The sequence below is a fragment of the Equus asinus genome, chromosome 20 (genome assembly GCF_041296235.1).
Source record: "Equus asinus isolate D_3611 breed Donkey chromosome 20, EquAss-T2T_v2, whole genome shotgun sequence".
NCBI classification, from domain to species: Eukaryota; Metazoa; Chordata; class Mammalia; order Perissodactyla; family Equidae; genus Equus; species Equus asinus.
In genome coordinates this window covers 37,104,301-37,132,279 of record NC_091809.1, presented here as the reverse complement: position 1 = coordinate 37,132,279, position 27,979 = coordinate 37,104,301, and the positions used below count along the sequence as shown (strand labels likewise).

The 27,979-nt window shown below is 54.8% G+C and overlaps 2 protein-coding genes and 1 long non-coding RNA gene across 18 annotated transcripts in view; all 3 read left to right on the top strand.

The window, feature by feature from the left end:
• Positions 1-4,334, top strand: part of DCPS (decapping enzyme, scavenger) — a 42,637-nt gene extending 38,303 nt beyond the window's left edge. The window contains exons 5-6 of one of the 2 annotated variants that reach the window (XM_014845419.3): positions 1,906-2,016; positions 3,926-4,334. In XM_014845419.3, the coding sequence (XP_014700905.1) occupies positions 1,906-2,016; positions 3,926-4,192 (378 nt within the window). In that variant the 3' untranslated portion in view covers positions 4,193-4,334. The remainder of the gene's footprint in view (positions 1-1,905; positions 2,017-3,925) is intronic. The other variant, XM_014845420.3, reaches the window with a different exon arrangement.
• A 5,281-nt stretch (positions 4,335-9,615) lies between these two features.
• The window catches only part of ST3GAL4 (ST3 beta-galactoside alpha-2,3-sialyltransferase 4), a 35,151-nt gene continuing 16,787 nt past the window's right edge, over positions 9,616-27,979 (top strand). The window contains exons 1-3 of one of the 14 annotated variants that reach the window (XM_014845409.3): positions 10,568-10,796; positions 18,418-18,505; positions 19,741-19,810. In XM_014845409.3, the coding sequence (XP_014700895.1) occupies positions 18,453-18,505; positions 19,741-19,810 (123 nt within the window). In that variant the 5' untranslated portion in view covers positions 10,568-10,796; positions 18,418-18,452. Of the gene's footprint in view, positions 9,776-10,198; positions 10,797-18,417; positions 18,506-19,740; positions 19,811-20,967; positions 21,085-26,275; positions 26,336-26,800; positions 26,860-27,979 lie in introns of those variants that run through there. The other 13 variants (XM_014845411.3, XM_070489949.1, XM_014845414.3 and 10 more) reach the window with 13 other exon arrangements.
• On the top strand, positions 12,907-14,239 carry LOC139041078 (uncharacterized). 2 transcript variants are annotated; one of them, XR_011495624.1, is made up of 4 exons: positions 12,907-13,056; positions 13,172-13,245; positions 13,443-13,527; positions 13,987-14,239. It is a non-coding gene; the product is annotated as an uncharacterized lncRNA (long non-coding RNA). The 2 variants fall into 2 exon arrangements; XR_011495625.1 differs by having other exon boundaries at positions 12,918-13,056; positions 13,935-14,070.

Here is a 27,979-nt window from a genome sequence, read left to right as displayed (position 1 = left end):
TGTCCTGCCTTAGAGAGAAAGATGGATGGTGTCTGTCTCCCCGAGTGATTGATGGGCCACCTTCTGGGAGGCCAGCCTGAGACTCTCACTAGCCCCTGCTCTAGCTTTTTTCAGATCATTTCTCTGGGCCAGGGGCCCTTTGGCTGCCTGCAGAAAATCTGGGTTCATGTCTGATAGCAATGAGCAGGTTTCTCTTGCCTCTCAGTGGCCTGTGAGCTAACACCCAGCCCAGGCTTTGTGCCTCATTCCATGCCCCTGGAGCAGCGAGGTGTGAGTCAGTGCCACGTTTGGGATTTGTCAGTAGATAGCATCTAAAACAAATGCCACTATTATTTGGGAGTTCTGTGACAGTGACACATAGCCGAAGACACCCGCAGGCGTGCACAAACACATCCTAAATTCAAGTAATTTTGTTTCCTGGCTTCTCCTTGGGCCTGAGGTAGTGAGAGAGTATATATCCTGGACACAGGCCACAAGAAGGGAGTGTCCAGAAGGGATGTGTGGGCAAACTGAGGCCTGGGTGGGCACAGTTCCGCCATCTGCTGGGAGCTTCCCAGCAGGCTCCTCCGTGGCGGGTCTGGGGCAGAGAGCCCAGATTCTTAGAACTCTGGCCGAGAAGAGTATCTGTGGCCTGAAGAGACTGTTGGCATGAAGAGACACAGTTGGACACCAGGCACCATATGGAAAATCTCATTCTCAGTTTTTTAGTCAGAGCCCTTGGGGATTTGGTTGGGTGACTCATGGTCCCCAAATTACCTCCTTGAGGAATCTGGTGGCCCAGACTGCAGGGCTGGTGCTGCCGGCTTCTCTCCCTGTCTTGCCCCTTGGAGCCCTGGTGTCTGGGGCCTGCCCCGCACATGGATGTGGTAACCAGCCAGGGCCAGGGTGTGGGGAGCAGGGAGGGGTGCAGGGTGTTCTGGGAAAGAGGAAAGTTCATTTGATCTCTGGCGCCAGATCTTGTTGATTTTGGTTCTTTGCACTGTTGTGACCTCCAGGTTTTGGGCCAGGTGCTGTTTTCAGGAAGGACAGCAGGAAGGGCCACCTGTGAGACAGAGGAAGACAGAACAAGGTTAAGCGCTCTGGTGCTCATTGCTGAGCTGGCCCCAGGCTTCCTTTCTGTCTTCACATCTCTCTACACCACTTCACACGACAAATCGAGTTGTTTACCCCTTCTGTGCTCTATGCTTTCTTGCCTCTGAGCCTTTGCTTTCACTGTTCCCTTTACCTGAATGCCCTTTCTCCAGACCCTACCTCTTCTTCAAGACCTGGCTCCCCTGCCTCCTCTTCCAGGAAGCCTCCCTGGATCACCCTAGCTAGCTAGTCTTTCCTTCTTCCTCCTGTACTTTTATTGCTTTATGTCTTACGGTAATTACTTATGTACACATGATTAGACCATAAACACTTGGAGGGAAAGAGTTCGTGGCACTTTCTCTGTTTTTTCAATTGGAGATTTCATTTTTTAAAAAAATTTTTTAATTGAAGTTATGAGTTTTATTGAAGTTATATGAAGGTTATGTACAACCTTGTGAAATTTAAGTTGTACATTATTATTTGTCAGTCATCTTCTAGGTGCGCCCCTTCACCCTTTGCCTTGGGACTTTCTTAAACCTCCTTCCTGCCCCCGCCATCAGCCCTGTGAGTATCTAGATACTCTCATATGATCTTCTTTAGCAGGAAGAATAAACGGACATTCTCTTCCTTAGACTGTCCCACCCACCCTGGGTACATGGAGGCCCCCAGTGCCTGGGGATTGGTCCTGCCCTGGCGTCTCTGCCACGGGCTGTGGCTGGTACTGCAGGCCTTGGGGTGGGTGCTTCCTGGCTGCTGTGGGGAATTCTAGGATTGGCACCCTCCCCTGGCTCTGGCCCCTGCTGAGCCTGGGTTCCCCCCTGCCACTCTGCACAGCTCGATGACCTGTACCTGATTGCCATCTGCCATCGCCGGGGCATCAAGTCACTTCGGGACCTTACTCCAGAGCACCTGCCACTGCTCAGGAACATCCTCCGGGAGGGGCAGGTGAGTTGCTTTGGCCAAATCCACACTGAAGCCTGGAGGAATTATATTGCAACTCCAGGGTGTCCCCTGGTCACTTTCCTCACCCTTCGCAGAAGTCCTCCTGGCTTCTCTCTGGATGCCAGTTGTGGGGGCCACATGTAGGCTCTCCAGATGGACTCACAAGGCCCTGTTACCTGGTCCTGCCCTCTTCTCCAGCTCTCAGCCACCCTTCCTCACCCCCATGCCTGTCTTCCTCCACCTAGGTTCCTGCCTTTGCCTCCCTGCCTTTCTCCTGCAGCTCCCATCTGGGACCCCCTGCCAACACACAGGATTACCTGTCTACCACATTGTGCCAGACGTGTTTCTTGGGTAGATGGGTTCACAGCTCTGCTGTATGTATGCACGTACCTCATCTTCCCTGAGGGTGGACGCTGAGTGCTATAGCACCCGGCATTCTGAGATGCTTTCTATCTGGGATATTTGTTATCAAATGAAATTAATAGGGGCGCTAAAAGGGGCCCATGGGGTAATGGAAGATGGGGAAGAGTCTAGAATCTTGGGTTGTCCTGGTTCTGACATTTGACCTTAACCAACTCAGTGACCTTGAGCAGGTCACTTCACCTCACTCTGGGCCTCAGTATCTGGATGCGGTCCTTGTAAATCCGCCATTCTGTGGCGTGTTTTCAGCCTTCTTTCCACTCTGAAACATTCCAAGATGCTGTTCACTGTGACAGGGACCGGCACTTGCAAGGGTGCCTAGCCAGGAGAGAGGCTCGCCCCCTTTCAACAAGAGCTGCTCTGAGGCTTTGATGCCGACCTGGAGGGAGGGCTTTGCCTGGCTCTGTTCTCTGTTCACCTCGGGACCCAGCTCCCTGTCACTACGTCCTAACTTGCCTCCTCCCGTCTTGCCTGCCCATGTCTCCATCCCTCTGGCTGCCATTCTCTTTTTGGAGTGGCTTGTTTCTCTCTTGAAACAGCCTCAGGATGGCAGATGGCATCTTTCTCCCAGGGAGATGCGGAGCCAACACCTTTGCCTGCCCTGGCGGCTTGGGCAGCCTCACCGGGCTGGCCCTCCCCACTTATCCCAAGAAGCCCTCTGGTGGTTTGGCCCTGGTCTCACCCTGCTGCAGAGATCCCTGGGGTGAGCTCCAAATGCAGAGTACAATTCCGGGGTATATCCTGAGCCCACTGAGGCCCCAGTCTTTTTCTCTTCACCTCTGACCTCCTCAGGGATTTGCCACAATGGAAGTCAGAGTCTCCTCTGAATTCCAAGTCTTGGAGGCTCCTGAAGGAGGGTTTGGTGGAAAAAGTCCTACCCCAGAGCAAAGTGGGGGTGGGCAAAGGAGCCAAGGCCAAGGTCAGTGCTTCCTTCCTCCACCAAGAGTCCAGCCAGACCAGCCTTCCTGAGCTTGTCTAGGGGCAGCCCTTCCCACGCCCCCTCCCGCATCCCTTCTCTGTCACCAAGCCCTTAGCTCAGCCCTGTCAGCTCCACTCTGTTCTATGCTGAGAGAGCGAACAAGGCTCCCTCCCACCTACTTTGTGATTGAAGTGCTTGCAAATCATCCAGGGGGAGGATAGCCCCATAGCCCTGGGAATCTGGGGCCTGTCCTTAGGCGCTGGGACTTCCTAGATTCTCAGCAGCGACTGTTGGAGGAAGCAAATGTTGTATCCAGGGTGGAGTGGGGAACCCTGACTGTGGCCACCGTCCCCTTCTTTTGGGAGAGAGAGCCTCAGCTTCGCTGCTGTCACCTGAGTTTGTTGATTTCCTAGAGTGGAAGACAGGGACCCCAAGCAAACGGCGGGCAGAGAGCTGTTTGGAGGGTTTCTGTGAGAGGTTCAGAGGCTGGTCGGGGGTTAGGACAGGAGGAGGTTCCGGTGCTGACTTGTGGGCGGCACGGTGACCACCTTCCTGCCACTCCTGTTTCTTCAGGAAGCCATCCTGCAGCGCTACCAGGTGAAGGGAGACCGCCTCCGAGTGTACCTGCACTACCTGCCCTCCTACTACCACCTGCACGTGCACTTCACCGCCCTGGGCTTCGAGGCCCCTGGCTCAGGGGTGGAGCGGGCTCACCTGCTGGCAGACGTGATTGAGAACCTGGAGTGTGACCCGGAATACTACCAGCAGCGCACCCTCACCTTTGCCCTCAGGGCTGATGACCCCCTGCTCACGCTCTTGCAGGAGGCCCAGAAAAGCTGAGCTGGCCCAGGGGCTCTCGGGAGAAGGGCACAAATATGTGGGATTGAGGGTGGGGGGATGGAATTTTTAGAACCAACTAAATTTTTTAAAAATACGTTTTGTACTGGCTAGCCCTAGTTTGTGAATAAAGTATTGGTCTCATTCGGTGTGGACTGACGACGTGGCCTGGGGAGGGAAAGTGGAGTGGGCAGAAGCGGGTGGGAAGATCTTGCGAAGTGAGGAAAGTCTCCAGGGGTGGTGGCCTCGGCTGGCCTGGAAGGGTGCCAGGGGCTTTTTCCAAATCCCTGCACACATCCTCCTGACTCCGTGTCATTCTGACTGCACCTCTCCTGGTTTTCACTCCTTCCATTCTGCTCTCACGTCTCTCTTTTTCTCATTTTCTATATCTTCCCAATGGTTTTCTAGGTCCGTGTGTCTGGGAGTTCCCCCAAAAAACCAAATGCAAAATAACCTATAGAGATTTTTGATGGCACTTCCTCTTTCCCTCCCCTCCTCACCCCGTGTGTGAGTCAGCCCAAGAAGTTGATAAACTTCTTCTTAACAAGGATGAAGGATTGCTGGCTGGAAGTGGGAGGGTTTTAATAGGAATCAGGCAACGCGAGCCCAAAAGCCTGCTTTGCCTGTTACTTGGTCAGCAAGTCCCTGGCCTTGAGTTTATTATCTAAGTGGGAAGACAAAACAGACTCGCCTGGAGCAGCCAGAGGATCAAATACTAACCAGTGCATCAACGGGGGCACCGAGATACGGTTGCAGTGGAGTACAGAAGCTCAGGGGCTCAGGCTCAAGGTGTGACCAGTGTCAGAGGTCCCTGTTCATAGAATCTGAGGCCAGGAAGAGACTTCAAAGTGTCCAGGGCTGAGGGTATGTAGGGAGCCATCAGGGCCTTATCTGGGAGAGTGACATCTACCACGGCTCCAGCAGAGCAGGGACATAGGCACACACGTTGAGGGCACACAATTAAACATAAGGCACTTGTCCCAGCACAGAGGACAGCTGTGTTACACTGCCAGGGAGGGGCTCACGTTTGCTAGTCAAGGTGGGGCTTAGGATACTGGACCTTGCTCAGGAAACTTCCTCAGGAGAGGCAGGATGCTGGGTTCTGCTAAGCGATAAGAGAGAAGCATAGGCAGAGGAGAGGGGCGGCTCTCACTCTGCATCCCCTGGACTGAGAAGCAAGTCGAGTTCCTTTCATTCGTTCGTCAAATGTTTATCAAACACGTGCTACAGGCGAGGCAGTGCCCTAGATACTGGTAAATGGTGGACATGAGGTCAGAAGTCTCTCTTCCTGGAGCTCATAGTCATCACAACATTGGACAAGCCCCAAGGCATGCTGAGCCCATTTCTTTGTGAACGGATCCGTGGAGTGCTATCTGCTGTGTAAGTGTACAGTGCGATAGTGTGGCGTTATCGTAAGCTTTGACTTACTGGTTGACTCTCGAGCCAGACAGCTCGGTGTTGGGAATACAGAGATGACTAGAACAAAGCTCCTACCCTCCAGGCTAGTGGGGTAGACAGCCAAGCGAACAGAGGAGTCAAAAGATGACACACAGGAAGCTATATGGAGTAAGGTGCTGAGGCTGAAGAGGGCTGCGTTAGAGGGAGAGGTGTGCGCTGGGGTGGGACGGCCTTCCTCCCCCAGGTGGAGATTACAGCAGCGGATGCCAGCTGGCCTTTCTTTTTGGTGAGGAAGATTGTCGCTGAGCTGACATCTGTGCCAATCTTCCTCTATTTATGTGGGACGCTGCCACAGCGTGGCTTGATGAGTGGTGCAGGTCCACGCCCAGGATCCAAACCCAGGAACCCTGGGCCAGAGAAGTGGAGCAGGCCGAACTTAACCACTGTGCCACCAGGCAGCCCCTGGCCTTACCTGACAGTAGGTAAGGGCTATTCTACAAGGAGGCCTCACTTTGCTCCTTTGTAGTGCTGGGAGGTGGAGAGGGTGCTTGTGTGTCAGGACCAACTCTGCTTTCAGAGGGGAAGAGGGTCGATTCTCCCCTCCATGCCAGGAATGGGAGGAGCCAAGACCCAGGGAGCAGCCCTGTGAGCTGGAAACTGCTCTGGGAGAGGACCTCAGGAGTTCAGCTCCCTGTCCCCAAAGAGCCCAGCAGTGGGCAGTGTCACTGACCACAGGGATATTTGCTTTCACTCCAGGAAACAGCTGGTCAGATGTGGGTAGGCTATGTGCGGTGGATCCTGCTGACTCTCCATCTGAGATACACCAACTGGCCTTTGTCATCACCTGAAACACTTCCTTCACTGCAAGCCCATCTTACCTGAATCCTGGGATGCTTGAAGGGCTGCAGGGAAGAACTGGCCAGGTGAAGAGGCCAGTCGCTTTGTCATGCCTTGTCCAGAGGTCCTGGAGCAGGTCTCTTCTCTAAGGTCCAAGCACTCCGCCCACACATTCCACTTCTCCGTCATTTCTAGGGAGTCTCTGTTCCCAGGGGCCACAGGGGGCCAAGAGCAGCTCTGTCCACCATAGGCACTGTGGGCCTGGAGCAGGTGGCAGCAATGGGCCACCACCTGAGGGCTTTCACCTGGAAGGAAGGGAGCTCGACTCTGAATCCAGGTCCTTAGTCCAGGGATACAGATTAAGAGCCACCCTTCTCTGCCTCAGCTTTCCTCCTGCTGTCACTTTGCAGAATCCCCCATCCTGCCTCCCCTAGGAGAGCTTCCTGAGCAAGATCCAGTATCCCTCAGCCCCACCTTGACTAGCAAACTGGAGGCCCTCCCTGGCAGCGTGACACAACTGTCCTCTGTGCTGGGATAAGTGCCTTATGTGTTTAACTGTGTGCCCTCAACGTGCGTGCCTGTGTCCCTGCCCGGCTGGAGCCGTGGTAGACGTCATCCTCCCCCCATGAATCCTGGCTTGCTCCACACCTGGCTGTCGGCCCCCAGGACTTGGCCTACTTTCTTCCTGGCTCTGCGGGAGAGGGAAGGAAGCAGTCGCAGGCATGACTGCCATTGTTCCTCGGCTCCTCTCAATCTGCCCAAAAGTTTCCTCATAGAGCAGAGGTGGTGAGTGTTCTATATTTGTCAACCTGCCTTCACGAAACAGAAAAACAACATTTCACAATGAGTTGGACATTTAAGCTCCACTTTGCATGTCCCTGTTGAACACAGATCCCCAAATGAGAAACAAATCAAGAAACAGTTACATACAAAGTAATACTTGAAACTGTTTCTCTTGTAACACTTCCACACCCAAACATTTTCATATATCTATTTTATTTCTGAATAGGTTGATGTAGGTCTACTCATTCTTCCTCAGAAAAGACTAAATCTTTATTACACACGTTTATGGAATGTTAAAATGTCCTTTCTTTTAGAAGAAGACAGTGATAACAGTAGTTGTTTTTTAAATATCCTCACTTAGCAAAATAAATGCTAGCAACACCATATTTGTTCTATTATTATTATTATCTGAATCTAAGTGTTTAATTCAGTAACAGATTTGAACATCTACCCTACGTGTTTTTTTTCTTTTTTCTTTTTTAGGAAGATTAGCCCTGAGCTGACATCTGCTGCAATCCTCCTCTTTTTGCTGAAGAAGACTGGCCCTGAGCTAATGTCCGTGCCCATCTTCCTCTAAGGCATGGCAGCCAAGAGATTTTAAGGCAAAAAGCAAGCCATAAACTATCTGTGGTTAATCGATCGTGGCCCCAAACACAAGCAAGGGCTGCATGCAATGACTTCTGGGGATCTCTTCCAGCCTAAAGGTTCCTGGAATGCACTTTAGTGTTGGCCTACTGGCAGGCTTTTTAGACTACAACTGTGATGTCTCCTGCTATTGAGAACCCTGGGAACAGCTCAGCTCCGTGGTCCAGCCATATAAATCTGATAAAAATAGGAGCTGAAATACCATCCTGGAGTTGCTATTTTTAAAAGCGTCTGAGATGCTGGATTGGGTTTATTTCTTCCTCAAACGGCATCTTGCTGTTCCCTCCTCCCGGTGGGCAGGATGCTAACGTGGCACTTGTGAGGGACAGGAGCCAGAAGCCGGTGAGGCACATTTGTCAAGGGGCCCTGTGCCTCCTCCCCACAACCACTGCCTGCCAGGAGGAGCTGTGGGGCCGAGGCTTCCCAGCTGGAGAGGCACCTGCTCCTCCAAGCCTGCCCTTCGCTCCTGTCTTCTCCATCTGCTCCTGGGTGCCTCTGGTTGTCTCAGCAGAGAGGTGTCTTTCATTTCCTCCACAGCAGAGGCAGAGCCAGAGAGGTAAAGGAAGGTAGAGGGCATGAGAATGGGGGCAGCATGGCTCAGAAGGGGACCGGGACCCACACTGCTGCTCCTCAGCTTGTCTTCACCCAACCTTGGCACAGCTAGTCTACGGGAGGAACAGCTCCAGGAGCCAAAGCCCTGCTTGCTCCCTCAAATTGCTTCTTGCCAAGCAACTCGCAGTGTCTTGCAGGCGGGCCAAAGGGGTGCACTGGAGCTGGAAGGGGTTCAGATGGCCCTAGAACCCAGTACCTGGAATCGAAAAAGCACCAGAATTGCTTCCTTCCTGCACCACAGATGATATGGCTTCCGGGCAGTCAGCTAAGCATCTGGCTGTGCCATTAAGAAACTGGTGGGGAAAGATCATGAGTAAGCACATTGCGGCCTAAGGGGAGGAGTCAGAATTACAGTTAGCTTCTGGGCACCCCGTAACCAGGGGTGGGATAAGCTGGAGAGGGGGAAGGGAGGAGATCTGAATACAGCTTATAGGTCAGAGGATGGATTCCACCTTATCCAGCACGTGACACTTTCAGAGCAAATTCACAGCCATTGCCTAATTTAATACCAACAACACCCATTTGAACAAGCACAGTTATTTCCATTTTTTTTTCCTAGTAAGAAAACTAAAGCCATTTGGTGACAGAGGCAGAGTTGGAAGTCATGTGTCCAGGAGCGAAAGTTGGCCCTTCAGTTACGTTTTCCGGCAGAGTGGAGTTCACATGGTGCATAGCAAGAATCGCAAACTGCATTTAGATTTAGCTCATCAAAGAGTCAGCGAAGTTGAGGAGCTGGGCTGATGGTCAGTTCAGCTCTGCCAAACTCACCTTGTCGCCTGGGACAGGTGCTTACTCTCTTGGGGCCAGTTTTCCCATCTGTAAAACGCGGAGAGTAGTCCCTCTTCCTCTTGACTTGCCCAGGGCAGGGACCTTAGTCATTCCTCTTTCCACCTAGCTTAGCTCCAGGCCCAGAGATGAGATGCAATAAGTACCTACTGAATGAATGCTTGACTGACCAAGCCAAAGGCATCATTCAAACATAATTAATTTAGACACTGGTGAAATGCAGAAAGATGACCTCTGCCCATGCCAGGTACGATTTAGGATGGCACAGTCACCTGTGGAAGAACTCGGAGGCCGACTCTCTTCTCTGGTGCCGTCTCCACTTTGCTCATGCGCAGTAGAGCTTCTTAAGTTGTCTTGTATTCAACAGATCAGCCCTCCACTTTCAGCTGAAGGGAAGCTTGAGTTGGCCGTCTCTGAACCACCTTTCCACTTATTGTCACTTACTTACATCTTATACTTAGTCACTTCCTGTCCTGCCTTATTGCTGGATGGGAGTCCACTGTGAGCCTTCTCTGCAGCTGAATGGTAAGCTCCTGGAGACAGGGACTGGGCATTGCACTTTCCTGGGAGCCCCTGGAGCCCCAACACAAGGCTGTTTACCTACGAAAGAGTGCCTCAGGGGAAACTTCTAGACTGTTCTCCTTCAGCCTGAGTAGTCCCAGGTTTGACTGGGGATGTCTGGGCCCAAGAAACTAGGGTCAGGGGCCTGATGGGGTTTCCCCTGGAGACAAGATGCCTGACGCCTTCAGTAAGGAACAGAAACTGAGAAGCTTTCTCAAGGCCAAGATAGGATGTGCAGAAGAGGGGTGCAGAGGGAGCAGTGTGGGGGCGGCAGGTGCCGACTAGGGCGGACTCCAGGGGACCTGGCACCTGTGCGTTGGTGGGTGGGCTCCCGGAACTAGGCCCTCCCTCTTCTGTGCCTCACTTTCTCAAGTGAGAGAAGGACACGGTTCACCGCGTGGGAGAGCAGAAAACCCTTTGTCGGGTCTCATTGTTCCAGGGAGACCGTGGGGAGGCTGCGCTGGGCATATCCATCGTGGTGCCGCTCACAGGAACTTCCCCCACACCCTGCCGTCCAGCTTTTACCGCCACCCCATCCGGCCTCGGCCTCGGCCTCGGCCTCCTCCTCCTCCCCTCCGCGCCCCCCACATCCTCGCTCCCGGGCACCGCCACCTGCCCTCTCCCTCGGCCTCCGCGCCCCCACCATCCCCGGCTAGCGGGCCTGCTCCCGGCCGCGCGGCGCGCCGGATCGCCCACCCCACAGCGCAAAGCCCTTCCTCCTCCTCCTCCCCGCCCTTCCTCCTCCTGCCCGCCAGTCCCCGGAGTCGGCTCCCCGGCCGTGTGCGCAAGCGTGTCCGGCCCCGTCCCCGCCCCCGCGCGGACCCGCGCCCCCGCCTCCCGGCCCGCGGACTTGTCGGCTCCCAGGCCGGCCCCGCGCCTGGGACAGGGACTGGGCCGAGTGGAGCCGCCGCGCCGCCAGCCGTGCGCCTAGCGGATCGGAGCTGTGCGCCGAACTGTCCTGCCCCGCCCCGCTCCACCCGCGAGGGTGAGTACGCGGCGGCCGGTCCGTGGGGCCCGCGGGGGAGGGCGGGCAGCGCCTCGGGGGCGGCTGCCTGGCCCCCAGCCCGGCGCCGCGGCCAGGGAGGTGGTCGGGCCCAGCACGTGGGCGCAGCGCGGGTCCGGGTCCGGGTCGCGGGGCTGGGGGCGGCCACAGTCCAGGGATCCCTTTCCCTGGACCAGATTTTCGCGGGAAGCCGATTCTCTTCTTTCTCTTGGAGTGAGCAAACAGGACCGTCCTCTTCTCCGGAAAGTTTCTCGCCCCTACCCCTGCGTCTCCACCTTCAGCATCCTCTGAGCCATGTGGTTGTCTCCCACAACTACCCCTATCAAGTCCAGGAGGTCTGTGGGCTGGCTTTGCTGGAGGTGACAGGCTTTGCTGGGTCCATCTGTGTGCAAGAGTCGCAAGGGCGCCAATCTGAGCCCAGAGTTGGGGGTTGCTAGCTGCAGAGCAGGGTGGCCGTGCCCAGGACATCAGGTCCACGTTGTGGAGATCTTTGGGCCTAGGCCACTGTGCCTCAGAGCTGCCTGGGTGGGCACTGGGGAAGGATGGGCTTGAGGTGAGGGTGGGGTACAGCTGGGGACAGAACCCCTGGGGTTAGCTGTCTGCTCTGGGTGCCCCTCTGGGGCCACTGCTGGCAGGGTCCTCCTGGCCAGCCCAGAGCTGCCAACATGTCTGCCAGCACTGCCCCCTCCATTCCCAGTCTTGGGAGCAGGCTCCCTCTCGGCCGTCTGAGGCCTGATGTACTGCCACTGCTTCCTGTTTCACAGAGCGGGGCCTGAGGGCCCGGCTTAGGGGACTCTTGCTGGAGGCTGGGGTTGTGGACAGTGTTCAGGTGCTCAGCTGTGCCTGTTTGACCTCATGGCCACCCACAGGCTGGCACCCCCACTGGCTTCTGGGGGAGGCCTGTACCTCTCACGACCTGAGGGAGGCACAGTGTGGAAGCCAAGTTCAGGCAGACGTATTCTTTGTGAAACCTTGGGAACAGGCCTGGTATGGGCTAAGTTGTCACAAAAGCCACAGACCAATGTCGCTGTCTTCTGAGCTGTGCTCTGCCCCCCGCCTCCTCCAGGCTCTGATCCTGGCATGTGCCGGGGAGATTTTAAATGAGTTGATATGTGTTACATGCTCTGAAAGGTGCCTGCACAGGGGGAGAGGTATGTGTTTGCTGTTCATAGTGTTTCTCTACCCTCTTAGTCTATGAAGCTACCCCACAATTCTAGAGAGGGTCCCTGGGAGGCACCAGCTGTTTAGGGCCTAGAAGTTAACTTCCAGGGCTTTTTCTCTTCTCTGGAAGCTGGTCTGGGAATAACCCCTGCTGAGCTGAGGTGGCCCAGGTTCTTCTGACCTGTTCCCTGTTCTGCTCCTGTCTCAACCAAGATCAGCGCACTGAGTGGGAGATCTTAGGCTGTCCAAGGGGCCCTAGGTCCATCAAGTGGTTGAGGGAGAGCCAGGAGTTGGGGCCAGCCCCCCAGAGTCCAGGTTGACAGGGATTAGCTGGGGAGTGTAGATGGAAGGAAAGTAGAGTGAGAGTCGCCTGCGTGGACTGTGGGCTGAGAGACATCTGCTGCTTGGAGTGGGTTGCTGCTCACAACAGGTCCCCCTTCCCTGTGAGTGGAGGCCCAGGCCAAAGAAGCCCGCAGTGCCTTCTGGGCTGTCTTCCCTTCCCTCCCTCATCCCCTTCCCTACCCAAAGCAGTGACTCACTACCCACTCCTCAGAAACAGAGTTCCTCGGCCCTTCCACGCTCCCAGCCCTTTTAGACTCTTAGGATCCAGTTTTCTGTGTGGAACCGAGAATCTCCTCCTTTCTGGAATTGTAACAAATCCTGGAAAGGACTCCCCTTCACCAGCACGAGCAAAGAGGCCAGACCCCCTTTCTCTGCTCCAGCTTAACCTGTGGTTATTCTGTAGTTAACCCACACTGGCCTGGCATCTGTCCTGCACTGGGTGCCAACCCAGGCCCCATCTGGGCACATTCTCTGAGAGGCTATCCCGGTGGAGTATTGTATTCTTCCTCTTAGAGTGGCTCAAAGGCTTGCACCCTCTGCAGTGAGGCAGAGGATCACTCTACCTAGGAATAGTATAAAATGGTTCCAGCCCACAGGGGATGGGGAGCTGCAGCCTCCTGGAAGGGACTCTGCAGATCAGTGTCCCAGAGTCTGAGGGCCAGGCCTGCAGATTGTGACCAAGGCAATCACCAGCATCCAGCTGAGCGCCCTGCAAGATGGACCCTGGTGCGGTGGAGAGGCAAGTCAGGTGGTGAGGGGTGGGGCACTGGAAAGATTACAGGACCGCTCCCTCCCTCCCAGCCTCCCAGCTCCTCGGCTGACCTGTGGATACGCATTCATTCTCTCACCCTCAGGGGCCTCCTTCCTTCTCAAGACTCAGGGCCTCAACCTGAAGCTTTTGGTTGCCGTGAGGAAATGACTAGGGCAGGTGGGTTTGGGTGGCTGTAGTCATTAGTTGCCTTCTCTCCTTTGTCACCCACTTCCCAGAGGTGGCCAGCACTTCTGCGTGAGTGTTCTGAGTGCCCCCAATGGGCTGCTGGCTGCCCTTGGCTTCAGAATCACCCCTGACCCCTACACATTCTGTGTGTGTGCGTGTGAGTATGAGTGACACTCTTGATTCTACAGATGGAGGAAGTGGACAAATGAAGCTACAAGTGGGAGAGCAGCAGTATGTGCTGCCTGGGCCCCAGCCAGGTGCCACGAGGTTCAGGTTGGTGCTCTCTAGCCCAGTGGGGACTGAGCTCTGCTCAGGGGCCACCCTGGGTCTGTTGCTTTTCAGAGTGGGGAAGGGCCATCAGTGTCCAGAGCTGCAGGTTTTCTTTTAGTCTCAGCCCCTTGCCTGGGACCTGGAGACCTCCAGCCAGGTCACTGCCCTATGCTGCCCACCCCACCCCCACAAAGCTGTGCTGCAGAAAAATGATGAGATTGCTCTAGAATCTGAAGCCCTGGCTTCTGCCCCAGCCCAGCAGGGAGGAGGGCGCTGCTGCTAGGGCTGAGGTGAGGGGTGGGCCTGGGAGGCCCTCAGTGTCCACCTGGGCCTTGAGTGTGACGAAGACCTGGCTGCAGAGGCCCAGAAGCAGCTGTAGTTGTAGGATCGTCCCTTCCTCCTGCCTGCAGCTTTACTCCAAAGCCGGTGGGTCAGGGGCTCCAGGATCTTGCTTTCCTGCAGAGGACAGTGTGGCTAGAAGAGGACAGGGACCCGTTTGCGGAGTGCTGGGCCAGCACACTCTTCTTTCTGCCTTGGATCCAAACCCTCCTCCAGGGGCTGCAATGCTGGTGCCTTGTGCAGTCTGCCCTCTGTCCGCTGCCCATTGCAGCCTCTGTGAACAACTGTCCTTATGATCAAAAGGGACTTGGCAAATAACAAGGGTAGTTACCATTTATCAATCAAAGGCTTATCAAAAGCCTGGCCCAATAAACTTAAAAAGAGAAAAAGATGTGCTGTAAGCTTCTTGACATCACTTCACGTCAGCCTGCACAGCCCTTTCATTAAGCCCACTTAAAAATGAAGGCGTGGAGGCTTGGAAAGGTTAAACCACTTGGCCAAGGTCACACAGCTCGTAAGCAGCTGAGCTAGGCCTGTTTCCAAAACCTGCACTTTTCAGCCTAGTTATCCAGTATTCCCAAGCTCATCTTACCTGTTGTGATGGATGAAAAGGCTTGGGGTGTGAGGGGTTTGCTCAAGGCTGCAGTGTGCCGGTGACGAAGGGGGCACACAGACTCCCTGATTCCCAGCCCAGAGCTCCAGGGGGCACGCAGATGCCCTGATTCCCAGCCCAGAGCTCCAGGGGGCACGCAGATGCCCTGTTTCCCAGCCCAGAGCTCCATGTCCTGCCCTCAACCCCACTTCTCGCCCTGCCCATCTTGGCACTCCGTCCCCTGCCCCCTGAGTCCAGGCTCTGGGGTTGTCAACCCTCCTGCAGTGGGCAGGCCAAGGCTCCCCGCTTCTCCCCTCCCCACTCCCACTCCCACTCTGCCGGGGCCCCTCCCAGCCCCCACCTCTCTTGCTTTCCCGCTGGTAATTGCTTCCATCTGGCCCTCCTGCCGGCTCCTATTCCTTTGGAAATGCGGCTCCCCCGGCTGCCTGCCGCCCACATGGCTGCACGGCCTCACTCGGGACACGTGGGGAAGGGGAGGGGCCCTCTGGGATCTGAGCATGGGAACCGGGTCAAGGTGCCTGCTCCTGGTGTCCGGCATCCCCAGATTCCTGCCAGGTGGGAGCACCTTTGCTCCCATGCCCCGTCCTTGCCAGGTTCAAGGGCCAGAGGCTCCTCAAAGCCTGCCTCTCATCCGAGGCAGTGGGGAGCTTTCCTCCCCCCCCCCGCCGCCGGCACAGCACCCACGGCCTGATCCGCCCCTCAGAGGTTGCTCAGGTCAGGAGGGAGGCCTGTTGGAAGGGACAGCAGGGCATGCCCTGGGAACCCACCGCCAAGGGTCATGGGAGGGAAGTGAAGCAGGGCACTCACGGTGGCCGAGGCCGAGGGACCCACCCAGAGCTCTGCACAGGTGAGAATGGAGCCCTTTGGTCCCAAGCGATAGACTCCAAACCAGCAGAATTAGAGACAAAGCTTCAGGTTTTGTCCTGATACAAAATAAAGCTCGCACATGCCAACAGCGTGTTCAATGCTCTGTTGACCCCCTTGTCTCCCACTTTGCCTGGGCTGGGTGGGGAGGGACCAGCATGGTCCTCAGTGTGGCCATCTGGAGATTTTAGTAGCGTGCCTCTGCCTGTGGAGGGGCCAAGTTCCCTGTCATGGAAGATGTTCAGGCATAGACTGGCGACCTTGACAGGGGTGGTCCAGAGGAGATGCAGGCGGCCGGGTCCCCTTTGTGGTATGGAATAGGTGGGGAACTTCTAAGGCATGTTCCTCTCTGAGACTGTAGGGTTTTAGTGTAAGCTCCAGGAAGCTGTCTCGCTTGCCCCTGTCTTCCTCATGCCTGGACTGATGTCTAGCAAATAATAAGTGCTCAGTAAATATTGAGTGAATGGCAGATTAGCTCGGCTCTTCTGACTTTGTCTTCACTCTATCCCTCCTTTGCTTCCTCTTTTTCTTGGGACAAAGGGAGGAGAGCTTCCTTTTTGACAGGTGAGCTGTTTGTCAGAGGAGGGCCTGCCCCAGCAGCCTGCTGCCCCCACCCCCCAACCCCGGGGTCTCTTCAGACACCGGAGAGGCAGGCAGGAGCCCCAGGCGGGGAGGGGCATGCCTCTGAGGAGGGCATCCCCTCCATTGTCAGCTGGTCGCGGCCCTGCTTCTGCCAGCCAGGCCTCCTCAGCCCAGCACTTGGGTCCTTGCACAGACTGGCTCTAACCTCACCCCCTGGCCCTAACTTCTTATTCGGGGCCAAGAAAGGCACCCCTGGGGGTGGAACCCTCTCTCAGGTGTTATCTCAGCAGTGAGGGCTCAAGAGGAGGGCCTCGCCCCTATTCTTGCTTCAACCCAAACACCTCCACTTTTATTCCTTCTCCATGTTGGGTTTCCACATAAAATTTCATTTGAAACCCATGGGACAGAGGGTTTCTTGGCTTTAAAAATTTTTATTTGAAAACCTCCATTTGGCTCCAGTAGAGACGGTTAGTTTCCCAGTAGCATGCCACATGTGTTCTCAACTCCTCGTCTTTGTGCCCACTGTCCCCCCCATGTGGCTTGGGCACCGTGGGTAGTCAATCACCTTCCTAAATTGCAAGTGTCCTTCAGCATCCAACTCGAGCCTCTGTTGCCTGAAGCCTCCCTGAGCAAACGGCACAGTTGCTTCCTCCTGCACTCCACTCCTCTCAGGTCCCACTCAGGACCTGTGCCGGCGGAGCCCAGAGTGGACCGCAGAGGCGTGCAAGCTGGACCAAAGACAGGTGGGGGGCAGTGCTCCGGGCGGGGGTGGGGCATGATTTGTCTCCTGTTGACAGATTGTATCTTTTTCTCGGCTGCACAGCCTTCTATAACACGGGGTCCTCGTTTCCTCCTCTGAGAAGCTTAACACTTTTGAACGAGAGCATTTCCTGTAACTTCCCAGTGCCTGGACCCAGTACTTTCTCAGTGCTGGCTGGTGTGTTTTCTGTGATTGGGGGAGCAGACGGGGGCGGGGGTTGGCCAGAGACTGCAGAGTGTCTACCTTCTGGTCCATGCAAGAGGGGCAGGTGGGGCAGGAGCCACTCCTGTTGCCATCCTTTCTCTGCTTCCAGCAATGTGACTTCAGGCGGGTCTCAGATTCTGTTCTCCAGCAGCACGTCTGTTAATCAGGCCAATAGTATCTGCCCACCTCACAGGACTGTGATGACAAGTGAGATCAACATTTGCAAGCTGATGAAGCCTCAGAGGTTGGCTGATAGCAGACTGTTGGGCAGGCGGGTCCAGTGACTGTCTTACACACCTTGTATCACCAGCACCTGGCACCATGCGGGCACACAGCAGCTGCTTGGGAACGATTTCTTTTTGCAAATGAGGGAGCTGAGGCTCAGAAACTAACTTGCTGTTCAAGATCACAGAACCTCTCTCCCCACCGGGCAGGGGACAGCCTGAGGAGAGACCCACCATCCCACCCCCTACCCCATTGCATTCCTTTCTCTGAGGTCCTGGTGTCATTCAGCCTGTCTGTTCACTCTCCAGGCCCCAAAGATCTGGGATTGTTGAGGCTGAAACCCCTGGGACATGGCTGACACAGGACTGGGTGGGCTCCGATGAGTGCTCTGCTGGTGCCCACCACTGCCCTGCTTCCCCTGGACTGGCTCCGTCCACGGGAGGGGGGGGGTGTGCTCACGAAGCTGGGGAGCTGTCCCCACAGTGGGGTGGGCCCTTCTCTCCACACGCACTGCCCCCTTCTCCTCCGGTCCCCTCTGTGGTCCTTGTCCTCCTTTTTTTCTTTTTTCCCATCCTTTTCTCCCTTCCTTGCCTTTTCCTCCTTCGGATTTCTCTCACCTCCTTTTTCAGTTGTCCCTCTTCTCTCATGTCTGCCTCATCTTCTTTCTCTTCTTTCCCTTCTTGTCCCTCTGCCCCGACCCCACCCAGGCCTCAGCATCTATGTTGTCCTGACAGTGACAGCTGGATGTCAGGGTGGGTGGGACGGGCGCCCTGCAGGTCTGTGCGGGTTTGGGAGCTCCTCCTATTGTTGGCAGCTTTGGCATTTTTGAGCAAAATGACTCTCCCAGTGGTTGGGTTTGATGAAGGCACAGTGCCTGCCTGCCTGAGGTACGGACTGCTTTGACCCTTTTTTTTTTCTTTTGAGGAAGATTCGCTCTGAGCTAACATCCACTGCCAATCCTCCTCTTTTTTGCTGAGGAAGACTGGTCCTGAGCTAACATCTGTGCCCATTTTCCTTTACTTTATATGTGAGATGCCTACCACAGCATGGCTTTGCCAGGCGGTGCTGTGTCTGCACCTGGGATCCGAATCAGCGAATCCTGGGCCGCAGAAGCGGAACGTGTGAACTTAACCGCTGCACCACTCGGCCGGCCCCTCTGCTTTGACCTTAAGCTCAGCTCCCTGAGCCCTCATCCCTTCCTTGGACATCTTCCTGGGCAGGAAGGCGGGATCTTGTCTCCAAAGAAGAGCTGGTTGGTGGAGCCTCTGTGGCCTCTGACCTCTGCCCTCCTCCCTCTTCTCTCTAGACCTCCAGCTCTTTGCCCCAGGGTTACCCGCTGGGATGGAGGAGGCTGGCCAGAGCAGGGAAGAGATTTCTGCTCAGACACCTTCCAGGTGAGCAGACACAGCATGCTTCCCTTGGGCTGACTCGTGTGTGTGTGTGCGTGCGTGTGCATGCACGCCGTAAGTTTGCGGATGAGTATGTACACGGGTTGTGTGTGAGAAAGAACAGGCGCATGCATCCATGTGTGGACAAGCACGTGGGGTGCACTTGTGTGGGTCTGCACCCCCCTTCCCCAGGCCTGTCACTGTGCGGCCAGCTCGTAGCCCAGAGCTCTCCTCTATGGTTTTTGTGACCCTGGCTTTGCACTGTGGCTTTGTTCTGTCTTGGGGATCAGCTGGTCCCCTGCTGTGGTCCCACGCAGTGGTGACTGATCCCTGGCCACCCATTCAGCTGCCTGGGGGCCCTGGGGCCAGTGTTTGCCCCCCACCTCCCCAAATGGAGCCATGTGGGGGCTTCCTGCTCGGAGTCTCAACCCTGCCAAGGCGGAGGGAATGGGGAACAGCTGCGTTGGCCGATTCCGGCTCTGATTCCGGCTCCGTATGGATTTGGTTTGACAACAAAGCTCCCTCTGTGTGTTCTCAGGCCCCTTACATAAGCCAGGGGGTGGAGGAAGGGGGTGGGGAGGCAGGCAGGAGGAGGTGGAGATGGGGACAAGGAGATACAAGATGGGATGGCTGGAAAGAGGACAGAGACCAGGAGGAGAGGAGAGCGAGAGAGGGAGACCACTGAGAAGACCAGAGAGCAAGAAGAGGGAGGAGAAAAAAATGTGTGTCTTGACCCTCCAAGTCTGCTTCCTGCCTGGGATTGGGAAGGAGATGATCTCCAGGCCTTCTGACCTTTACCCTGTTGGGTCCTTGTCTTCCTCTCCTTGAGCCCCACCTGCCAGCCCTGGACCTGCTGGGGAGGGGGCTGCAGGACCTGTCTTGGAGTGAGGCTGTCCTTAACCCCAGCCTGTAACTGGACACATTCCATAAAGATGGGAATCGTTCTCCTTCCTTGTACTTGGACTTTTCTGCACTCCTCCCAGGCCACAGGCCTGGCTCCAGAAGCCCCTCTGGCCACCCTGTTTGTAGTGGTGCTGAGCAGTGGCCTAAGGCAGCCTTTCCCTGGACCCTGTCAGGCTGCCCCCAAGACCCCCCAGCTCATTCACCCAAGCTCTGGGCCAGGACCTCCCCCAGTGCCAGACCCTCAGCCCACCCCCTTCAGAGGCCCTGTGGCCCTGGTCCCTGCACTCCCCCTCGCTCAGTAATCAGACATTCTCTTCTCACCATCACTGTCCCTGCAGCTGTCCAAATAGAGTGAGAAGAAAATGTTCTCTTTCCGGAACAGCTGGACTGACAGGCCGGGAAGGCCAGGTGAGCTGGCCAGGCTTGGGTGTGTTCTTGGGGGCGGGAGGTACCCTGTCCCAGGGCCCTGATCTTGTCAGCTCCTAGGCCAGGAGGGTCAGTGGGCCTCCGACCTCTCCCACCTTCAGATGGGCCAGGGCCTCTGTGAAGGCTTGGTCTACTGGGATTCCTCAGGGTCTGCATCTTCTCTGTGCCTCAGTTTCTCTGAGACATTTTCTGGCACCAGGCATCCATGGTAGAGCCCCTGGTAGTGGCAGTGCTCGCACCCAGGCTGCAGGGGATTAACAGGGCTGTGGTCTTCCAACTTGAGAACGAGGATGGCTCTTAAAAGGGCAGGGAGGAGGAGCTGCTCCAGGTTTTCCTGGGCATGAGTGACAGAGAACCCAGGGTTCTGGCACTTGGCTTGACCCCTGCCATTGCCCTCAGTTAGGTTTAGGATGTCTGCCCTGGGGATATCCTCTAGGACCCTGGCCAGCAGCTCTGTGGAATGGTGGTGTGGGCAAGGCCCAGACCTGCTGAACCAGCCATAAACCCCGGAAACCTTGGTCCCCAGGCCCAGGTCCTCAGGCCTTGAGTGGCCTGGGTCTTGCTTCCCTCCACCTCCCCAGGTCTGGGTGCCGGTCTGATCCTGAAATTGCTAATGCCCCGGGGCTTGAGCCCAGAAGGTCTGAGCCAGTGGGTGTGGCAGCTGTGGGAGGGCCTAGAAGTTGCCAGGATTTGTGTGCTGGTGGGACTGGAGGACAGTCCCTCTCACCCAGATCAAGATTAGGTGCAGGTGCAGAGAGGCCGGGACGGGCCAGGAGGATGGTGAGTGAGCACTGTGAGGGCGTAGGGCGGGAGTGCCCCAACTCGGGTTGCGGCCACACGCTGCCCCAGGACACTCCCCTGCCCCTCTGGGGACACCCCAGTGAGGCCGTGTATCTTCCTCCCATTTGCTTTCCCGCAGGACCTCTCCCCCGCAACCTACCTCCCCAAATACCTCTGAGCAGGGCAGGAGCGGGGCTCTCTTCCTGGGAGCTGGGAGCCCAGGGCTCCCCTTTACCTAACTTTTGGAGGTGAAGAAATCCCCAGAGGGCTGGCTTAGCCACTCCCCGCTCCTCTTGACGCTCTAGGCTCCCTGGCCGATAGCTCCAGGGACCTGCAACCTGACAAACAAACTCTGAAGGAAGCTGGTAGACCAGAGGGCAGGCAGAGCAGCAGCAGCAGCTGAGCAGTGCCCTGCGCCCAGAGGGATGGGGGATGAGAGCGCCCCGGCAGAGGGGGCCCAGCAGGCCCCAGAAGCTGTATGTTGGCCTGTGGGGCGGGGGTGGGGGGGGGCAGGGAAGGAGGAGGAGCGAGGGGTGTGTGCGTTGTGTGGGTGTGTGTGTAGGGGTCACCACGTTCCTGTGTGCTTCCAGCTTTGCTGTGGGATGTATTCGTGCCTGTGTTTGAGCAGGGATCCGTGTGTTGTGTACAGAGATGCGTTTGTAGGGTTTTGACACAGGAGGGTCTGAGTGGGCCAGAGCAGGATTGGCCTGAGACGGGGCTCAGAGTGCTTTCCTGGTGCTTCCTGGCTCTGGGGTGTGGATGGGGCTGTGGGGGCTCAGACACGTTTCCTCCACATTTTGCCTGTGGGGCCTGGGTGAGCCTTGGGGCAGAGGTGGCCCTGGGTCATCTCTGGTGACCTGAGCATCAGCCAGCCGTCCAGCCAGCATTCCCACCTGCTCTGCCCTGCAGAGGGACCGTTGCTCAGCTTGGAGGGTCTCACCTTCCCCAGCAGTACCTAGGTTGCTAGCCACTCTTCCCCTTCTCTCATCTTAACCTTTACTTGGAGGAGAGTTGTAAATCACTGGAAAATCTTACTGATGGGAAACACCCTCAGAAGGGCCTCTCTCACCGGCTTCTCTGTTCCCAGGGGACAGGCTGATGTAGGAAATAGAGGTCTTGATTTTCTTTCTCTTCTAGAGACCCAACCCTGGATGCCACACTGCCCTCCCCACCACCAGCAGGCACAGCACTCCTCTTTTTCCCTAATCCTACCCTTAGCTCCTCTAACCCTATTGGGCCCCTAAGAGGAATTCGAGAATCAACCCTCCCCTGCTGACACAACCTCTGGAACCTCCTTGTTCCAGAACCAGCGTTGCAGGTCAGTTTGCATCGCAGTGCTGACCAGAGGTTCTGGTGAGGGAAGGAGGGAGGTTGAAGTCCTGCAGAAGTGAGGGTCCCTATTGGAACTAGGGGCCAGCGGGGAGGGGTTTCTGTGCCTGAGTCCCTGCTGCTCCCAGATGCTCCAAAGCATAGCCATGCTGATAAGCTGCCATTCATGGGCCAGAGCTGGAATTTTGTCCTCCTCTGTAGGCATTCCAGGACTGGACCGTGCCCTGCACTGTCCCTGCTCGGGGACTTTGGGAGTACCTGCTCTGGAGAGGGGACATTAACTAGCAGAGGGAACATCACTCTGGAAATAAGGCACCGCTCAAGTGAAGCGGGTACTTCCTCTGGGCTGCTGTGGAGAGGGCACATCTCTGCCCCGGCTGCGGGTCTGCGGCCCAGCCCCACTGGGATGGCTGTCAGCTGGAACTGATGAAGCGCCGGGGCACCTTCTCGGGGAGATGCTGCACCCGGAAAGAGAGAGAGCAGCTTCTTCAGTGAGGCCGCCTCCCTCGCCCCCACCCTGTGCTCCTCCCCACCCCAGCGGTGCACCCTGAGTCCGGCCAGGATATGGGATCCACATTTAGTGCAGGGGGGTGGCAGTGCCCCTCCCTCTCTCCCTGGGCAGCTGTGTGTGACCCGTGTAGAGTGTACAGCGGACCCAGCGGCCAGGAGAAGAGGTGAGTGTGGTTGTGATTGTGGTAGCTGGTAGGAGCTGGGGTTGCGGACCCCTCTCTTTGCTGGGATGGGGCAGACCCTGAGCGGAGAGGGGCTGCCATGGGCTGGGGGACACCTAGACCAGGAGTCACCTTCAGCTCCCGGTGGCCGAGTGCTTGCCCTGGGCCCGGCACGGACTAAGGCTGTGGGCTTTCAGTCCTGGGATGTGTTTCGAGGCTCTCATGCCTCCCAGAACATGCTCTTGCCTCCTGCATCTCACAGATGAGGAATCTGAGGCTCTGAGAGATGTAGGACCTTGTCAGGGTTACTGGGCCCATGACCAGAGAGTCCAGATGGACCCCAGACAGCCTGCCCCAAGTCAGTGGGTGCTATGAGTGTAGGGGTTCTGAGCGGTTCAGGCTGCTTGAATTTTTTATTCCTGGCTCTGCCACTTTCCAGCTGTCTGACCTTGGGGCTCTTAATTTAATCTCTCTGTGCCTCAGTTTCCTCATCTGTAAATCAGAATAAAAGAGGACTACCACATAGTGTTTTACAAATTCAATGAGATTATGCACAAAACCGCAGAACAGCCCCAGGGATCTCTTAGAGATGAATCCTGAGTATCACTCCTCTGTTAATACCCTCCAAAGACTTCTCATGGGAGCTTGAATAAAGGCCAAGCTCCCGGGGTGGCCTGTGATGTCCTGCACCACCTGGCCCACTTGGCCTCCCTGGCACCACCGTCGGCCCTTCCTTGCTGTCTCCAGTTACTTTGGGCTTGTTTTTGTTCCTTACATCTAACAAGCCTCAGGGTCTTTGTTCTTTTCTCAATCTGGAACCTTCTGCCCATCTGCCCTGCCTTTCCCCATCTTTGGCCACTTTTCATTTATGTCTGAGGTCAGGAGTCAGCTCCTGGGAGACCTGCTGACTCACCGGCCCCAAGGAGCTGCCCCATGTGTCCTGGCTCTTCAGCCCTGTTTGGCTGGCCTCACAGTATGTGTCATCACCGCAGTATCTTATCATTTATTTGTCTATCACATATTGCTCCCCACCTACTCCACACCCCGGGAACACAGCGCTGTTACCTTGTTTACTGCTGCAGTGAGGTGCTTGAGGCGGTACCCTGAACGCGGGGGGCCTGCAGTCCATCGGTTCCTGTCTCTGCTGTCCTGCCCAGCCTCACCGTGTCCCCAGAGGCCTTGGGACAGGGCTCTTCTTCCTGACAAGCCCTTCTCAGGAGGAAGCAGGGGAGGAGGGAGGTTGGCTCTCCTGGGCCCACACAGGGTTAGTCCTCGGGGTGGCCTCGCTTAGAGTGTTGCCCAGCTGCCCTAGATTTAGGAAGTGGGTTCCCATGGGCCAAAGAGGGTGGGAGTCAGTTCCACAGAAACCACACCTGCCAGTAAAGAGGTATTCTTGTGAGGTCAGAGGAAATGATACACAGAAAAAGAAATTCAGATGGGCTGACTGTGCCAGCTTCCCCAGGGCTGCTTCTGGCAACCCCCCATCTGTGCACACCCAGATCTTTGCACTGGGCTCTTTTAAACTTGGTGAGGAGAGGAGGATTAAACTGCTCTTTGCTAAATGATGTTGCTGCTAGCCCATACAGAGCTTCTGTGCAATTGGACACAGCCCTGCGCCAGGGTGAATGGTTTGAAGCAGAAGGAGAGTGGAATTTCAGCCCCCGTTCACCCTTAGGCCTGGCTGTGCACGCCCAGTGTGCATAACTGTGCCCTGTGGCCCTGCCCCTGCCAGTCCCTATCCATGGAGTGGGACATAACGAGGGACCAGAGGGCCTGTGTCCACTGGATCTTTGAGAGGGGCAGGTGGTGCGTCTACTTCTCCATGATAATGATCCTGAGAGCTGCTCCTCCTTGGCGTATTCACCACCCCCGGACTAGGCAGTGCCTGGTTTTTATCCCCGTTTGACCCGGCAGAAAACCTGAGACCTGGAGAGGGACTTGTCCAACACTCACACTGCTAGTGAGCGGTGCGTCGGGAATTCAGGTCCAGGTGTGAGACTCCAGAGTTTATATTCCTTGTTTTTAGTCTTTTTTTCTTTTAGCAAGATTTTAGCTGAAAGTACATCACAGTCACCAGTTTAAAAAAGTTCAACATACAAAAGGGTATTTGATAAAAAAGTCTTTCTCCCATTCTAGACCCCGTCCCCAGGGCTGTCCTCTTGAGAGGTAGCCACCTTAGTTTCTTCTGTATCCTTCCAAGTACTCTGTTCCTATGCAGCTGTGGCCATAAGTGTCTTGTAAAAGCACATTTGGAGGTGTACATAACACTGTGATCCATTTTCTTAAATTTTTTTAAATTTTTAAAATTGAGTAATATCCTTGGGAGATCCTTTGGTAGCAAAATGCATAGATTTGCATCCTTTTCCACAGCTGTATAATGTTCCATTGTCTGTGTAGCGATGCATCTGGACAGGTCTCTGGATAGATTTTCAAGTTGTTTCCATCTTTTGCTGTCATAAACACTTCTGGCTGTAAAGATCTTGATAGAAAAGTTGATGCACCTGTAGGAGACTTTTCTGTGGAATAAACTTTTAGCAATGGAATTTCCAGGCTAAAGGGGACTTTGGTAGATATTGCCAAATCACTTCTAAAAAGGTCGCCCTGGTTTTCACTTCCACCACTGATCTGTGAGACGGCCCATTACCCCGCCTCCATGAGCACTGTGGGCTCTCCGGCCTCTGGAGCTTTGCTGTCAAGATCGGTGAAGAATTAGTCTTCCCTCTGTGCCATTATATTTTTTATTGTAAACTGCATATTGATGTCCATAGCCCATTTCTCTATTTCATTTGTTGACTTTTTTCTTATTGTTTGTATGATCACATTATAGGCGAAGGGAGTTCACTGGTCTGTTAAACGTGTATTGCAAATATTTTCGCAGTTTGTCATTTGTCTTTTAACTGTTCATTTTTCTCTCCCCCGCCCGGCCCCGCATTTCTTAAATCTTTAATTTGTTGAATTAGTCCATCTTTTCTTTTATAGGCTCTAAATTTTTGTCTTAAAATCTGTACTCCTTCTTTTATTTTCAATATAAAAATATTTCAAAATATTAAATATAATACAATCCCATGTGACAATCAACCAGATTTACAGATGTTAACTTTTTCCCATATTATGTCAGATATTCTTAATGAAATATTAGAAGAATAGAATTAAGCCCTGCCCCCACAATCCCTCCCAGTCTCTTTCATCTCTTCCTAGAATGTAATACTCACCAAAAGTTGGGTGATTCTTCCATTTTTTTTTATTCTTTTAGCTCACACACACTATATATATAGTGTTGTTTTGTGTATTTTTAAAGTTAATGGAATCATACTGTATGTATCTTTTTACAACACTTTGTAAAAACTTACCATGTTTTCCAGTTTATCCAAATTGATCCGTATAGATTAATTTCTTCAGTTTAAATGGCTGGTTAGTATTCACTTGTATGAATGTACCACGGTTCATTCACAGTATTTTCCCTCCACTCCTAGACATTTAAGATATTTCCATCCTTCTGCTATTGCCACAGTGCTACAGTAAACATACTTAATAGATGTACACATACAAGGGTGAGTTACTTTGGGCTGTGCCTGGACTTCGATTTATTGGGATGTAAATTGCACCAGTTCAGCTTTAGTAGGTAACTGTGAATTGCTCTCCGAAGCCTTTATATTAGTGAACTCCTACCAGCAACGAGCAAGAAATCGTTTTCGGTTTTGATCTGCACTGCGCTCCTTGCTTAGTGGTGAGGTTGAACATCATTTCATGTTCATTAGATGCTTAGGTGTAATCTGTGATTTGCCTTTTTTTGTCTTTTGCTTTATTCTCTTTGCTTCCTTGGTCTTTTTCTTAGTGATTTGAAGGAATACTGATATATCGAAGTACTTGTTGATTATATGCCTTATCGGTGACTGGTCAAAGGCCAAAACTCTTAGCACTAGCACCGCTGTCTCTGGCCGTGGCTGAGCTGCTTTGCCAGGTTCTGTTCTGCAGAGGGGGCACTGTTTAAGAGAGGGATCTGATCGGGGGGCTGGGCACCTTCTCTGGGAGATGCTGCACCCAGAAAGAGAGAGAGCAGCTTCTCCACAGGGGTCTCCTCCCTCTCCCCCACCCTGTGCTCCTCCCCACCCCAGTGGTGCACCCTGAGTCTGGCCAGGATGTGGGATCCGAGTTTAGTGCAGGGGGGTGGTACTGCCCCTCCCTCTCTCCCTGGGCAGCTGCGTGTGACCCGTGTAGAGTGTGCAGCGGACCCAGCGGCCAGGAGAAGAGGTGAGTGTGGTTGTGATTGTGGTAGCTGGTAGGAGCTGGGGTTGCGGACCCCTCTCTTTGCTGGGATGGGGCAGACCCTGAGCGGAGAGGGGCTGCCACGCGCTGGGGGACACCTAGACCAGGAGTCACCTTCAGCTCCCGGTGGCCGAGTGCTTGCCCTGGGCCCGGCACGGACTAAGGCTGTGGGCTTTCAGTCCTGGGATGTGTTTCGAGGCTCTCATGCCTCCCAGAACATGCTCTTGCCTCCTGCATCTCACAGATGAGGAATCTGAGGCTCTGAGAGATGTAGGACCTTGTCCGGGGAAACCTGGCCCCTGACTGCAAAGGCTGGGTTGGACTTCAGGTCAATGTCTAGACCCTTTTCCTCTGCCTCCAGGAGGCCAAAGGTGCTTTAAGGTCTGGAGACTGGTGGCTTCCTGGTAATAGAGCATCTTCAAGCCTGTAGCTCTCCTGCGACCACATGGGGTTCATTTGTTGACGTCAGCTTGTGGTATGGTCCAGCAACCTTGATTAAAATTAGTCGAAGAGCTGGTGATGGCCAATTCTACAGAAACCATACTTTCTTGGTAACAAGGGTGTACTTGTGAGCACAGCGACGTGTTTGGCAAAGGGTCGGGCACTTGCTGGCTCTGCCAGCTCCCAAACTGAGCCTCTAGCAAGCCCTTGGCACCTTGTATGCCCAGGTCTTTACGAAATAAGGGTCTGGGTTGTTTTAACTTGATGAAGCGTCCTGTTCCCACTTGTTCTGCTCCTTTGCTCCTTCATTTAGACATCTGTCCATTTCAGTATTTGTCAGTTACCTGCTGTGCATCAGGTGTTACGTTTGGTGCTGGAGATACTGTAGGCACAAGAAGTGCCTGTTTTCTTGGGGCATACAGTCTCGTGAGTACAGGAGACAGTGTGGTGTAACTGTGCTAAGGAGATTAAACAGGTAACGTGGCGAGACAGGCTGTGGGGAGTGAGGAGGTTTCGAGATTGAGTAGTCTGGGGCCCCGTGCTGGGGGAAGCATGGAAGGGAGAGTGGCCATGGTGTGGGGGGCTGGGAGGGAGGGCTGGGCTTGGGTCCCAGCAATGATTCCACATCCGCCAATGTTATCCTGCAGTCAACCCCTGCCTGACG